Genomic DNA, 15,676 nt, shown 5'->3' on the forward strand with positions numbered 1-15,676 from the left:
ACCACAAACATTCTAAATGTCAATGACGAAACCATATGTACAAGTTGAATTAGCGGAATATATTTTTCACGATTGTGATTCGTTTCGCGCATAGTGTGATTATTTGATCATGGGTTCCATTTTGATCGCCTAAATATGTAGATTGTTGAAATTCTTGCTCTGTTGTTAATGAACGCGTTAGTCTTTCATAAAATAGAGCCCCTGGCTAGTGTCACGAAGTACATACTAGTATGTAATAATCTTACACAAAGCAAACCTTCCCACAGGCAAAGTCGTTACTACTTTAGTGACTCCCTCCCCCTTTGAAAAATTACCACATACACATACATACAAAATCTCAAGGACATTTTGTTATAGACCTGTCATATCTGTATAAAGAAATGGTAACAACATTCACGAGTAACAAAATGAAAATTAATGAAAAAGATTTCGAATCAGCAATAATTATTGTTCTGAAGTTTTCTGCTTCCTTTTATAAAATGGTACATGTATTATGGTTTTAAAAGGTCTATGGGTCATCTTTTTTCTTGTACAATTAGAACCATTTTAACAAGACCTTGGACTTTCGGTTGGACGTAGCTATCTCTTTCTCGGGTCAAAACAAGTTAAAAATGACGCGGTTTTAAGCGAAATATGCGTAATCTTAGCTTAATAGCAAGACATATCTTGTTGATTTCAAAGAGCAATGGCTGAGTGGCCAGCATTGAAATGGACAGGCCTACGTCACGTTGCTGTTGGACACAACTACCTAAAGTCCAAGCTCTTGTTAAAATGGTTCTAAAAACATTATATTCTAATCGTCAAATATTAATTACATGTGTGAAATTTTAAAACAGAAGAATGAATAAAGACTATAGTAACTACACGAATAACACGATTTAATCTATTTACCAAATTTTACTCTTAGGTAAATACTTCGTTATGCGAAAAAAAAATCATATTTTGCCGGAATCGGATGAACAACCTCTAACTTTACAGATCAGTTCAAATGTTCTGGGGATTGATGATTTATCAATATAAACAGAGATTCATCAACGTTATGTTGTTAAATAACAACAATTGCCTACTTACTCTGCATACTGACCATTCGCAATTGATTTAGGAAATATTGATTACATATTTCATCATTAATTTGGATCAGGCGATGAAAATCCACATCAGTGAGACCACTTGGAACCACGTCAGTGACCACCCATACAGAGTGGAGGAGCGGGGCTCCATTCCCATCAAGGTACCTTGTCCTTAAATTACTGCATGCAAAACAACCTCCTCCCCTTAAAAAATAAGTGAAACAAAAACCTATTGTTTACCATATCTAATTTCTAAGGCAAAGATTCTTATTTACCATATTTTCTTTATATTCATTAATTTCTAGGGCAAAGGTAATTTGAAGTCTTATTGGTTACTTGGGTTAGATGAGAACGACGAGTTATTACCCAAGTCGGTTGGTGGCACTCCCAGAAAAGAATCAAGAACCACTCCCCAGTTCGATGGACGAAGTCTTTACTCTCCAATTTCTTTCGATGATCTCCCCCGAAAACGTTCAATGGACGCTTCCTTAGACATTATTAAGCAAAATGAACGTAATAATTCGTTGGAAGTGACGTCTCCTAATAAAAGAAATGGATCGTTAGATATGACGTCACGTCCGTTCCGTGCAGCCGATAACCAAGGGAGTTGTTCTCCACAAAAAGACTTACAGTTTAACTTCCGGAAAAATTCTGGAACCGTCAATGGCGACCAATCCACTACGATGACTTTTGTACCAGACAACAAAAATCGGTTTAGCGGAGGAGTTGAGAAAGGATTTCTTGGGGAGGAAAAAAGTTCCTTATGTCAAATCTTGTGAAACGGCTCCATGATATTTTGATGTTCCACAGCGAAGACATAAACAATCCACACCCTGTGTTCCCTTTTTTAAACCTCCACGCTCCACTAAAACTTATGCTTCAATGCTCACTCATCCTCTGTTTTTTTTGTCTGTGATAATTCACTCTCCGTTGGTTTTCGATAATTTCGTGTTTTTGTGTTTTCACAATACATTATATACAAGGGAGAGCAGTGAATAAATTATGATTTTTTTTACCCAATCTCTATACAACTAACCAAGTTTATTTGAACTACCTTGGGTACGTTGATTTGTATGGTGTTGTTAAACTCGATCTTGTTACAATTTGTAGACAGATTGTTACAAAGATAATACTCAGTGTTTTTATTGAGAAATAGAATTCTTTAATTCTTGATAAAAAATTCTCAGATATTATCCATTGGTAATTTTTAAAAACTGTTTTAACCTTAATTTGATAATAAACAAGTAAATTTCGTATTTGAAATGCGTTATTATTAACCCGTGATATTACAAAAGGAACCACAAACGAGTGAGTCTGACTTCTATTGCTTCTATTGCTTTCTTTAAGTTAGTTTGTACAAGTTTTGACAATTAAAATTTCAGACTTTTTGCCTTATATTGATACTGTTTAAGTTATTCTATATAAAAGCAATATAATCTTAAAAAGAAGATGAGATTATTTAAAAATCTTTGAATACCTTAATTTGTTCTATACATGTACTTTAATTTGTTAATTTTACATTAAACTTTAAATAGTTCAATTTTGCTTATGCAAACTGTTGCTTCTCAATATACAGTGTATGGTACAAGCACTGTAGTCGTAAACTATTCCGTTTATACACAATGAGTGGAGTCATTCCATTGCATAAGAGTTGACCAGCGGACATTTCAAAAATTTTCTTGCGCTCAGGTTTGCTGTACAAGTCAAATTCATAACACAAGTTATCTTAAACGTGTCTGTTAATGATTCGGGTTTTCTGTGGGGGTTTTTAAAGGAAAAAACTCTAGAAAATTTATAAGGTCCTTTAAAAGCAAAAAGTAATTTTTAAAACTGAAACTCGATTGTATTCGCATCTTAAGATACTCCACAAAAATAATTCACAATTTTTATTTCAGTTACTGTAGTCGATTAATCAATCGATCATCAAACACGATGTAATAATACAAGTACATCACAGACTATCTGTACAGCAGCCACCCAGAAAACGAGGTTCGTCCTATTGGGCTACTATGAATATGTCCTCGGGTAGTTGTGTGAGTTCTGATGAAGACGTGGTCTCCGACGTGAACATCTGATATGACTAGCGTGCTACTGCAGTGATATTCACCTCGTGATACTGAACTTTCTTCAAAAATAGACCCAAGACTGTTTCCATTGAGTGTGATTTCAAGACTAGCCCAAGGAATTTCTGGGCCGTCAATGACACACACTGAGAAATGGAAGGCGTAGACTCCGGCGACAGGTGCGATGAATATCCCATCCCCCTTGTTATATCCATTGCCCTTATTGATTATTACCGTATCGTAGACCATTGAGTGATGTGGTGGTAGGTTTGGAGCGCTGTTCTGGGACAGGTACCCGTAGAAGGCCACGCCAGACTCAATGTTGGAGTCAGGATGTACTTTAAATTAAAAATAATTTGAGTGAGTAAGATATGGTATAAAATGGTAGTTGATTATTGGAGAAGAAAATAGTTAATGAAAACATCGGGAGAATTAACAGTCAATCGTTAAATATTTGTTCTTCGGTATAATAAAGTATTAAATATATGCCATCCTTTCCATTCTAAAACAAGTAAAACGGTCTACAATTCTAAAAGTCATTCTGAATTATTCAAAATTTCCTATTTAACACTCATTTGACATTCAACTAAGCTTTAAGATATAAAAGTAACGTTTTTCTTTATGTTGTGCGGTTATCACAAAACATACCGACTACTACTCACCTATCCTTGGACCTGGTTGACCTTTGCCTTTTGTAAGGACTTCATTACCATCGTCTAATAGCCCTGTCTCCGTGGCTCTTTTCACGTTATTCTGGGTGTCCTCTTCCTGCCTTGGAATGACCTCTTCACACTTACTGACGCGTTTAACTACGTCATTTAACTCTCCTTTCAGAAGTTCGTTTTCACGTCGAGTTTCTAAAATAAGGGACCGAAGATTCGCATTTTCTTCCTGAAGGTGAACATTGAATTGCTCAAGCGAAGACAATCGTTTTTCGATTGCTTCTCTCCAAATATCAGCATCTAAACCACTTGCAATGGAAAAAATTACATGGAGCGTAGCACAAAACAATAACGCCATGTTCGCCTTACGCTTACAAATTATTACTATTACAGCAATGCCAAACAGATAAACAAAATGTGCTGACTTTGATTCTTACACATTAATAAAGATAAGAATGGAATAGTCTTACGCGAACAATACATCAAAGTTCATTTTCTGTGATTACAAATTGGTTGATACATTAACTAAAGGTTCGCTTTTGATTTATATTTATATACTACACTCAGATGAAAGTTTCACCATATATGAATAAATTTAAAAAAGCAAACAACAGTTTGTCCGAACAAGAAATAAATATATATAAACTTGTCCACTAAGTCTTTTCCCGTTAATATTATCCCTTTCAGCTGACTGTACAAGAGAAACAAATCAACAATGCCATGTGCTCGCTATGCTTGTTTTGATCATATGACAGACTATTTTCCCGGCGTTGACAGAGGTGTAAGCACGTACGACCTCTGGTAAGAGAACGATGCTGGGCTCGTTTATTCAGTACACAGCAATTCCGATAACAAACCCGATTATTACTAAAATTATTCAAATTTCTCAAAAATATGTCGACTAGACGCTACAAAAGTCTAAACTTGATATGTTGTTTGACATTTTGAAGCTGTTAAGCAAGTTTCATATTATTCCTCAAACGCATAAAGAAAAAAGTGTGGAAAGCTGAAGTGCAACAGACAGACAGACGGACGGACAGACGGATGGACTGACGGACTCAGAAGAGACCTCTAGTCCCCTTCGGCGAAACCAAAAGGGGATATGTCGCCACGTCCGTTCGATGGGAGTTGTTCTTCACTATCTCCTGACTCCCGGTCCTGATCTCCACTCCAGCTGTTATTTTTGCCAGTGATAATATTCTCTATTGGTTTTCGATATTTCCTATTTACAATGCAAGATATGCAAGGAAGAGCAGTTTATAAATGATGTTTTTCCCTAATTTCTATACAATTGACCAAGTTTTTTATTCACTACGTTTAGTTCGTTGATATGTATAGTGTTGTTAAACGTAAGGTGGAATAAAACACCTGGAAAAAGTCACTCAAATTAACAGGACATTTTTTGATAATGAAAGATATAATGATATATAAACTGTACAAATGTGAAATAAGCGAACCATTTGCAGTTGGGGGGTAAAAAATGAATATCTAAAATAATTATTCCAGTAAGTAACAACAAAAGCCCTTTGGGATTCGAACTCGGGATGTACGGACCACAAGTCCGACACTTTTTTTTTTTTACAAGTCCGACACTTTATCCACTCGGCTATGGAGTAAGTTACAGGTTTCAGTCCATAAAATCCTTTTAATAAAATGAAATGTCGTTTCGATCAGCGGTGAGCCATTTTGTGATGATGTGTTATACCACCTTAAGCTTGTTACAATTTGTAGAGAGGTTGTTACAAAGAAAATACTCAGTGTATTGTTTGTGATGTAAATTTCTCTAATTTTTAAAAATTGTTTCTCAGATATTATCCATTGGTATTTCTTTAAAGGATCATGGTCACGATTTTGGTCAAATTTTATTTTCCTGTTTTTATTGTTTACAATGCTTTAGGAATGTATTTCTAATAATCAAATGAAATTTGGGTGCCAGTCAATGAGTTTTAAGCAAGATATAGGGCTCACAATTCTTCGCCATGTAAACAAGGCTCGTGCCCTGTTTGTGTTTACATAGGTTTAATATATCAGTAAAAAATCTTTTACAACCTGATTTGTCTATCTTCTAATTCATTTTTTAAAAGCATAAATAAACAGTTCCGAACGATTAACACATTTATTTGAGGTCTAAAACTGGAATTTTCACTTCAACATTCAAAATGTAAAGAAAAGCTTTGTTTACATAGCGAAGAATGTAGCTCTGTAACTCGATTATAACTCAAAAAATGACACGCAAATTTTGGTTGCTTATTAAAAATGCTTTTCTAAAGCATTGTAAACATTAAAATCGGAAAGATAATTTTTGACCAAAATCGTGACCATGCCCCTTTAAACTATGTTTTAACCTTACCTTGATAATAAACAAATAAATTCTATGTTTGGAATGCGTTCTTTTATTAACTCAAAATATTACGAGAGGACTCACGAAAAAAGCGAAACAGCGAATCATTCTAATGCTTGCCTATTTTGTACAAGTTTTGGCAATCGAAATTTTCAGATTTTTTGCCTTTAATTTGTTATCTATGATGAATTTGATATTAAAGCAATTTTATCCTATAAAACGACGGAATTATTGGAAACCTTCGAAAATCTTAAATAAGTTATGAAATACTCACATTTGCTAATTTTAAATCATTGTATTGCCACTTTCTTATAGGTTCTGTTCAAAAGTATTGATCGATCTTTTTTTAACAAAAACCACCGTTAAAAAAGTTTTAACTTTGATGAACTATTATGCATAAACGTTCAATTTTTTTGTATATGGTAACGACTACTGTAGTTGTTTATCGGTAATTATACTCCGTTATGAGTGGAGCCATTCCATTGAGTTTGGGTTTACTAGCAGAAGTTTCAAAACTTGAATTGCACTAAGATTTGTTGAAAAATATAAAAATCCGTAACACTAAACTCAAAAGTTTTATTTATTCACGTTCTTAAAAATTTTGAAGAAGAAAATAAAAGTAAAAATTTTAAGCAAATTGAAACCAATTCTCAAAAATTACCCGCAAAAATGAACTCATCAGTCTCCATTTAAAGGGGCTTAGACACGATTTGACTTTACATTTTCAAATTTTATTTTTCCATTTTCAATGTTTATAATGATAAATATAGAAGTTTATGATGTTATGTTAAAATTTAAAAGTCAAATATCAAGTTATAGGCAAGATACGGAGTTAATAATTCTTTGTTTTGTAAACAAAGCTCGAATATTGTCATTTTTACATATGTGTTGTATTGGAGTATGTTTCAATCAAATGTAACTTTCTTTTGTTGATAATAGTATTCATAAGTTTAGTTAGTTTGAATTGTTATTTACATGTCATTTTGTCCATGAAATGGTAATTCTTTTCATTTCAGTTTTTGTAAACAACTATAAGACTTGAGCTTTGTTATATAACAATCAATTCTTACCTCTGTATCTCGCTTGCAACTTGACTTTAATATTCAATATTCTTGGTCAATCATTTAAAATGTACCAGTAAACCATTTTATACATAAAATATAAAAATAAAATTTTTGATCTCAAAGCGTGTCCAAGTCCCTTTAATCAATCGATCATGATCAAACACGATATGATAAAACAAATACATCGCAGTCTATCTGTACAGCAGCCACCCAGAAAATGAGGTTCGTCCTGCGGGGCTGCTATAAATATGTCCTCGGGTATTTTCATGAGTTCTAATGAAAACATGGTCACCATCATGCACATCTGATACGATTAGTGTGCTGCTGCAATGATAACCAGAAGCTACACTATTTTCAAAAGTTGATCCAAGACTGTTTCCACTGAGAGAAATTTCAAGACTGGCCCACGGTACTTCTGGACCATTTATCACACATACAGAGAAATGGAAGGCATAGACCCCGGTGACAGGTGCGATGAATATCCCGTCCCCATTATTGTACCCATTGGCTCTGTTTATTATCACAGTGTCGTAGACTATAGGATGGTGCGGTGGTAAGTTAGGAGCACTGCTCTGGGACAAATATCCGTAGAATGCCACGGCAGAAACAGGATAAGAATCGGGAGGAACTTAAAATAAAAAAATTGAAGTTATTTTCTAGTTTAAAAACGTAGAAGATACATTTGAGTGTTGGTAAAATGGGTAGGAAAACCTAGGCCTGACAAAAGTAAAAATTGAGACTGATGGAGAATTTTCAATTATCAACCAATCTCGTTTGCCTTCCCATTTTACCAACTTTGATATCATCAATCGCCAACAAATGTGAAATAAAAAAAAAGAATTGTTTAAAGCAAAGTTTACAGTGAATATTATATACATTTCCTAGCTATAGTATAGTCTGAAAAGTTCAATGAGATGACGAAAAAAAGAGAAATAAAAATCTCGATTAGCCATTGCCAATTAGCCATTTGCACCGACGCAATTTGCCAACTCATTTCACCAACATTTGTTAAATTTATTGACAAAATTCGTTAACCATCAATCGCAACATTCATTTACAAAATGAGATAAAAATAGTCTATTTCATGTGATAATGTTTAAATAGGTAAAGAAACGGTGTAACGATGTACGTAAAAATATTTCTTAAAATCGATGTAAGTAAAATGTTTTTAAAAATCAAGGCATAAAGTTTCGATAACAAAAACAAATCATATTTAGCGATATCCTGCTTACCTATTCTAGGACCTGGTTGACTATTTTTTCTTGATGATATTTTTGACCAATCTTCTGACTCCCTAGTCTCTAAAAATATTTCCTCACTCCTGTTTGTGTCCTCATCTTGTCTGAGGATTACCTCTTCACACTTACTGACGCGTTCAGCTATGTTGTTTAGTTCGCGTTTCAGAATTTTGTTTTCGCGTTGTGTTTCTGAAATAAGGGACCGAAGATTTGCATTTTCTTCTTGAAGGTGAACATTGAATTCCTCTAGCGATGATAACCGTTTGTCGATTTCTTTCTTCCAAACATCAGAATCTAACCCACTTACTGTGGAGATGATCAGATGTAGTATTAGACAAACCACTACTGCCATGTTGGCTATGCGTTTACAGATTGACTCTTTGACACAGTTGTAATGCAGATAAACAATGCATGATCATGACGACTTTGTATCAAACATTGAAATAGATAAGAAACACATAAATGAAATGAAAAGCCATCTTTTTACGTTATAGACCTTTAGACTATAGTGTTATTTCCCAATTTCAAAAAAGTACGTCAATGACCTACTTTTTGAGTTAATGGCCATTGAATATATTTTGAAAAATCCCAAAAATTTTACACTAGAACTGAGATTTTCTTAATTGTGAAAATATTACAAATAATAAACACTTTACAATATGAAATATAGTGTATGAATGGTAGTGGCACTAAAAAGATACAAAGCATTAGAAAACTTCCAGTCCGAATTTCCTCTGTCATTTTTCAAATCCCTACCTCTTTTTGATCCAATTTTACAAAAAATTGAATGTTGATAATACAAAAACATTTATAGCATTAAACTACTTATAGTGACCTTATTCTGTTGGTATAAATTTATAAGAGGTCAATGATCAAAATTTTGAGATCTGGTATCTTTTATCATTTATAAGCATATTTCAATATTTCTGCAATTCGTGCCATGCGATTATTTTATTGTATAAGTGAGGTAAATCCAACAGAAAATATGCAAAATAATATAGATTAAAATATAAAAAAATCTTTACTTTAGATATTAGAGTACTGCCAAAATGTTTTAGTGGAAAGAAATCTGCAAAATTCAGTCCGATTTCCTCTGTTTGGCTAAAAGTCTTTTATTGTTTGAGCCTAATTCCATAATAAAGTAAACATATCGAATGTTACGTCAATAATAACTCATTTCCTAAATACTTTTTGTGTAGAACAAATTTTACTCATGAAATTGGATTTTTTTAACAATCCAAATTTGAGAACTCAAACCTAGAGTAAACAAAACCCTTAAGGAAGGAATTTTTTCTGGTTTTTAAACAAAACCCTTAAGGAAGGAATTTTTTCTGGTTTTCGACTTGTCAAAAGTAAATTTGATTAAATGGTCATTAAATCAAGATGAAAGAAAATTAAAATATCATATTTTTCTCTTTTTTTTTACTCTCATACAGCTTGACATAGAAATAGCAATCAAAGTTTAGAATCTCACGAGGATTATATTTGGACATTTCAGAATTGCTCTAGATTCATGAGTCTATTTAACATTTTTTTAAAAGTAATTAGATTTCCCGACTTGAAGTCAGTTTTATCAAGTTTTGTTTATCTATATTTAATAACTAGTTGATTATGTTTTGGTTTGAAAATTCACAAGTAAGATTTAAAATACTCGGGTAGGGTTTAAGAAGTTATTTAATTGGATCTGTAATATAATCAAATTTACGTACCTATGTGAAAAAAAAACCCAGATGATGAAGGACTCTTAGACTGTAACTCAAAAGTTAGGCATATAATGTAAACAGCATTCAACAATTCCAATTGGTATTCATTGCATTGAAACGGACACTTACAAAATTGTGAACACCTATCCCATAGAAAGAAAACACATTATACCATACCAAGCAAAAAAAAAAAAAGAATGAACAAAATAAGAAATGACCCTTTGTCGTTAAGAAATAGAGTAAGGTGGCCCAAACATACCAGTATTCCCCATGAAGGAATGAAAGCTAAAAATTTATTTATCTTATTAAAATATTATTTTCTCCATGAGGAATGTGCTCAAAATTACCAAAAATTGAGCAACAGTAAACACATTAGATTCTAAAGTTCATTCTTCTTTTGCATAGAGCAACGTATACACAATTTTGAAAACCAAAATTTTAATGTATTTTGCACTGGAAAGGACTATACATGTACATGGATAGGGCCTAAATAGGCCCCCTTAAATTAAAGGGGCATGGTCACTATTTTGGTCAAATTTTATTTTTCTGTATTTATTATTTGCAATGCTTTAGGAACGCATTTCTAATGATCAAATAAAATTTGAGAGTCAGTCGTAGAGTTATAAGCAAGATACAACGCTCACAATTCTTTGTCATGTAAACAAGTCTCGTGCCCTGTGTTTGTTTACATAGGTTCATTATACCAGTAAAAGTTCTTGTTCAAGCTGAATTGTCTATCTTCTTATTTATTTTAAGCATAAAAAACAGTTCCTAATGTTGATCACATTCTTTGTAGGTTTAAAACTGGAATTTTCACTTCAACATTCAAAATGTAAACAAATGCTTTGTTTACATAGCAAAGAACTGTAAGCTTTGCAAATCGCTTATAACGCAACAAATGACACTCAAATTTGGTTGCCTATTAACAATGCCGTACTAAAGCATTGTGAACATTAAAATCGGAAAAATAAATTCTGACCAAAATCGTGACCATGCCCCTTTTAACATTGTCACTTTACTGTAATTCTTAGTATTCTTGTTCGCTATACATGTGAAGTGTTGTCATAATTTTCATTTAGATCCTAATGCCCACAATTTAGAAATATGACAACATATTGTGAACATTTCCCCGCCTTCTTTGCACTTTTAGCTCATACGGCTTGTTTTAAATAGTTTTTCTATCATTAATATTGAGCTCATGCTTTAACAAAAAATATTTTCATATAAATGTGCCTATCCAACACTTATAAGTGACAAATTTTACTCCTTGTTCAAAATATTCCTCTTTATTTCCCTTTCAAAAAAAGAAAGTAAATGTCAAATTTGACTCTTTTTGGTTTTTTTTTTGGCTTATTAAAATAACGTCACTTCTGACGTCATATACTATCAGTGAGCGCAAATAAACCAAATAAATAAGTAAAAAATATATCCTATATCAATTGTCTAAAAAATTGCATAACAGTTTTAAAATGTTCCGGAAACACTTTACTATGGAAATAATTACATGAACTACGAGGCAAAATACTACCGCTGTGTTTGCTATACGATTTCATTTTGCAATGGACTCTTTAACATGAATGCTGATTACAATGCAGATAACTAATATAAAACTTTTTTTGTTTCTAACACAATTTTACCTTAAAAAATAAATTCATGTTAAGAAACCTGAACATTGGAGTTTTCTGTGCCTTTAAATTCTTTGACAATTTAAAAAACACCCTCAGGCTGATTCTTTTTTGACGTTATATATCAAACTTATATGTAAACATTTTTTTCCAAAAGAGCGATCCAATGATTTAATGGGGATGTGCGACCATCGTATACATTTGTGGATAGGAATGTAAATATTTCTTAAACTGGCTTGTTTCTGCCCGAAAATGACCAAAAACTGTCGCCAAAAGAAATAAAAAGCAATAAATATGAGATTCTATATTATGTTTTATAAATTATTAATAAAAGAACAGGACAATGCCTTTTTAATCGCTTAAAACAGATGTCGAACTGTGCAGCTACAGACTTATTTTGAAGATTTAAAAAACCCTAAAAAATGTGAAGGGGGTTTATCGGTGTCCTCTCTATAACCAGGTTTCAAAAACCGTATCTTTTTTGCAAAAAAAAACAAAAAACCCTCGCCATTAAAGAAGCCTAAGAAGCTTACTTTTCGTATTGCAATACATGTACATGTATTTGTTTATTATGTGATTCAGTGGCATATTGATAGAGACTTATCAAATTAATGGTTATCAAGAAAACAAATTATTCTATGTCAGGTCGTCAAAAGCTGAACAAAGCGAGAGACGCGGTATTTCATTGAAAAATTAAATCCCAAAATATGTCCATTTATTTAGTTAAAACGGATAATTATATAGAAAAAAATGATAATTGTTTGACTGCTAAAAATAAAAAAAATCTTTAATTTTTTTTATATTATTTATTCATTTAAGAATAACAGCATCCAATTCATGGATTGTTCTTCAAATATAATGTAATAACACATCACAGTTTATCTGTACAAAAGCCACCCAGAAAACGATGTTCTTCCTCGTTGATCGCTATGGATATGTCCTATGGTAGTTTGCATTGTTCTAATGAAAACGTGATCACCAATGTGAACATCTGATATAACTAGTGTGCTGCTGCAGTGAAAACCACCTCCTGAAGCCGCGCCTTCTTCAAAAATAGACCCGAGAGTATTTCCATTAAGAGCGATTTCAAGACTGGCCCATGGAATATCCGGGCTTTCAAACACACATACAGAGAAATGGAAGGCGTAGACTCCGGTGACAGGTGCGATGAATATCCCGTCCCCCTTGTTATATCCATTGGCTCTGTTTATTACCACTTTATCGTAAACTATTAGATGGTGTGGTGGTAAGTTAGGAGCGCTGTTCTTTGACAAATACCCGTAAAAGGCCACGGCAGAAACAGGATAGGAGTCGGGAGGAACTTAAAATTCAATTATTGATTTGAATTATTGATTTTTATGATATTTAAAAGTGCCCAATACTGTGCGCGGGTTTTACTCACCTATTCTTGGAACGGGTTGACCTTTCCATTTAGTGAATACTTCATTCTCATTCTCTGATCCCACTAACTCCATGGATCTTTCACCTCTTCTTGGATTTGAATGTCTATTTCCTTTGGAAAATATTTTCAAATCATCGTCTGACTCCTTTGTCACTGTGCCTCTCCCCAAAGTCCTCTGTATGTCATCATGCGTAAGAATTGCCTCTTCACACTTATCGACGCGTTCTACTACCTTGTTTAGCTCGCGTTTTAAAAGTTTGTTTTCGTGTTGTGTTTCTGAGACAATGAATCGAAGATTTGCGTTTTCTTTCTGAAGATGAACATTGAATTCCTCTAGCGATGATAACCGTTTCTCGATTTCTTTCCTCCAATCTTCAGCATCTAAACCACTTACTTTGGAAAGAACAACATGCAGTATTAAGCAGAGAACTAATGCCATGTTGGCTCATACGATTCCTTTTGACTTCTTAACTCAAATGTCATGAAGATAACAAACATATGACGGTTTTGTTTCAATAGCATAAAAAGATAAGGGAATTGTATTTTGCACTTGTTCACCAATGTTCATTGACTGATTCTCCATATATATATTTGAGTTTGAAAATGAAAAAAAAAAAAGAGTTTTTAAAAAGGTCTGATTTTCATTATAAATTGACACTCAAACAGGTATTTAACCCCTTCCTAGAATGGCTTAAGGATGACGTTTACTCAGAATGAAAAAAAAATCCACTGATGATAATGAAAAACCATCTATTGTGTGTTATAGACCTTTGCTTGTATTGTTATTTTTCACTTTCAGAAAAGTAGGTCAATGACCTACTTTTTGAGTTAATGGCCATTGAATATTTATTGAAAATTCAAGAAAAATCCCATAAAATTTTACACTACGATTGAGATTTTCTTAATTATAAAAATATTACAAATAATTAAACACTTCAAAAAATAAGATAAAGTTTACGAATGGTAGTAGCACTAAATAAGTACACAACATTAAAATTTCAGCATCAATTTTTAAAAATAATTCAGTCCGAATTTCCTCTATCAGTTTTCAAATCCCTACCCATTTTTGATTCAATTTTACAAAAAATTGAATGATGATAATACAAAAACATTTATGATATTGAACTACTTATATTTACCTTATTCTGTTGGCATAAAATTTATATGAGGTCAATGATCAAAATTTTGAGATATGATGTCTTTTATCGTTTTTAAGCATTTTTCAATATTATAATTATTCGTGCCATAAGATTATTTTAATGAATAAGTGAGGTAAAACCAACGGAAAATATGCAAAATTACGTAGACTTAAATATGAAATCCTAACTTTTAATATTAGACTACTGCCAAAAAACTTTTAGTAGAAAACAAAATCTGCAAAATTTAGTCCGAATTTCCTCTGTTTGGCTAAAAGTCAATTTTTGTTTGAGCATAATTCCATAATTAAGTAAAACTATTGAATGTTTTGTCAATAATAATTCATTTCATAAATACTTTTTGTGTTTAGAACAAATTTCACTCATTACATTGAACTTTTTAACAATCGGAATTTGAGAACTCAAACCCTGAGTAAATAACACCCTTAATCAAATAACCAAGTTAATAAAAGTTTCTTAAATTATAAATTGAATTTATATAATATTCAAATATTATTTTCAAATACAACAATTGTATCCCTATGCAAAGTTCAGTGGATTTTTATCAGATAAAGTGTTAATTCGTATGCAATCAAATTCAGTTGCATTAGTAGAAATTTCAAGTCATTTAAATTGTATTTCAATGTTTTCGGCCTTTTGCTGTTGATAAAAAACAATTCATATTGAAAGGTTTTACAATTACAAAATGGAAAATATCAATACATTTTGCTAACGATTTTAGACGAACCCACTATAAACCACAGTTTCGTTTTATATGAACAAGGAATCTAACTTGATATCTATTTAATTATTCAACGTGCATTGTATACGGTTTCTTCTCTGTTTCCAAAGATTCGATATTCTAAAACAATCCTAAGATTTCTCCTTTAAAACGTTCTCTTTGGGTTGTCATGTTTAAACACAAAGTCAACGGGAATTTTGCAAGAAACATGAAAGTACCCGGATGATAACGTTGAAAATTGCGCGAGGTAATTTGAGTGACTTCCGAATGGAGAATGAAGATTCCCTAATATAAATCTCCGTAAGAAATATGGGCCCGATGTTATAAAACTTTTTTATACTCGTATTCCGACTCGTACTCCGAGTATATGCTCTACTGAGTACGACTTTAAAATCCGTTGCTGACTCCCTAACTGGTTTACTTTAACTGTTTTGTTTTACCGATACAAACAATAAAAAAAGTTCTAATTTATATAATGTTTGCGTATATAACAGGTAATAATGTCATAATTTATAAAGTCAATTTACTTTTTTGTCGTATTGTGACGTACTGAAGTTATGTAATACCATACAACCAGTCTACAAGGACGTTGCAACTAAAATAAAATCATCCCATGGTTATAAATATTCA

General features: G+C 32.5%; 3 protein-coding genes across 15 annotated transcripts in view; 1 reads left to right on the plus strand and 2 right to left on the minus strand.

Annotated features, from left to right (window-relative positions):
• The window catches only part of LOC128159959 (soluble guanylate cyclase 88E-like), a 38,005-nt gene extending 35,679 nt beyond the window's left edge, over positions 1-2,326 (plus strand). For all 11 annotated transcript variants that reach the window (XM_052823301.1, XM_052823230.1, XM_052823650.1 and 8 more), the window contains 2 exons: positions 1,142-1,231; positions 1,376-2,326. In XM_052823301.1, the coding sequence (XP_052679261.1) occupies positions 1,142-1,231; positions 1,376-1,849 (564 nt within the window). In that variant the 3' untranslated portion in view covers positions 1,850-2,326. The remainder of the gene's footprint in view (positions 1-1,141; positions 1,232-1,375) is intronic.
• Positions 2,327-2,941: 615 nt separating this feature from the next.
• Positions 2,942-4,211, minus strand: LOC128161751 (complement C1q-like protein 4). The gene is made up of 2 exons (XM_052825177.1): positions 3,796-4,211; positions 2,942-3,471 (listed from the first exon to the last, which is right to left on the minus strand). The coding sequence occupies exons 1-2, from the start codon at positions 4,151-4,153 to the stop codon at positions 3,029-3,031; spliced, it is 801 nt and encodes a 266-aa protein (XP_052681137.1). The 5' UTR covers positions 4,154-4,211; the 3' UTR covers positions 2,942-3,028.
• A 2,976-nt stretch (positions 4,212-7,187) lies between these two features.
• Positions 7,188-13,620, minus strand: LOC128160089 (caprin-2-like). 3 transcript variants are annotated; one of them, XM_052823364.1, is made up of 2 exons: positions 13,169-13,620; positions 7,188-7,828 (listed from the first exon to the last, which is right to left on the minus strand). In XM_052823364.1, the coding sequence occupies exons 1-2, from the start codon at positions 13,605-13,607 to the stop codon at positions 7,392-7,394; spliced, it is 876 nt and encodes a 291-aa protein (XP_052679324.1). In that variant the 5' UTR covers positions 13,608-13,620; the 3' UTR covers positions 7,188-7,391. The 3 variants fall into 3 exon arrangements, with proteins under 3 accessions (XP_052679324.1, XP_052679332.1, XP_052679319.1); XM_052823372.1 differs by lacking the exon at positions 13,169-13,620 and adding an exon at positions 8,433-8,832; XM_052823359.1 differs by lacking the exon at positions 7,188-7,828 and adding an exon at positions 12,638-13,087.
• Between the last annotated feature and the right edge of the window lie 2,056 nt (positions 13,621-15,676).

Source organism: Crassostrea angulata, chromosome 1 (genome assembly GCF_025612915.1).
Source record: "Crassostrea angulata isolate pt1a10 chromosome 1, ASM2561291v2, whole genome shotgun sequence".
Classification (NCBI taxonomy): domain Eukaryota; kingdom Metazoa; phylum Mollusca; class Bivalvia; order Ostreida; family Ostreidae; genus Magallana; species Magallana angulata.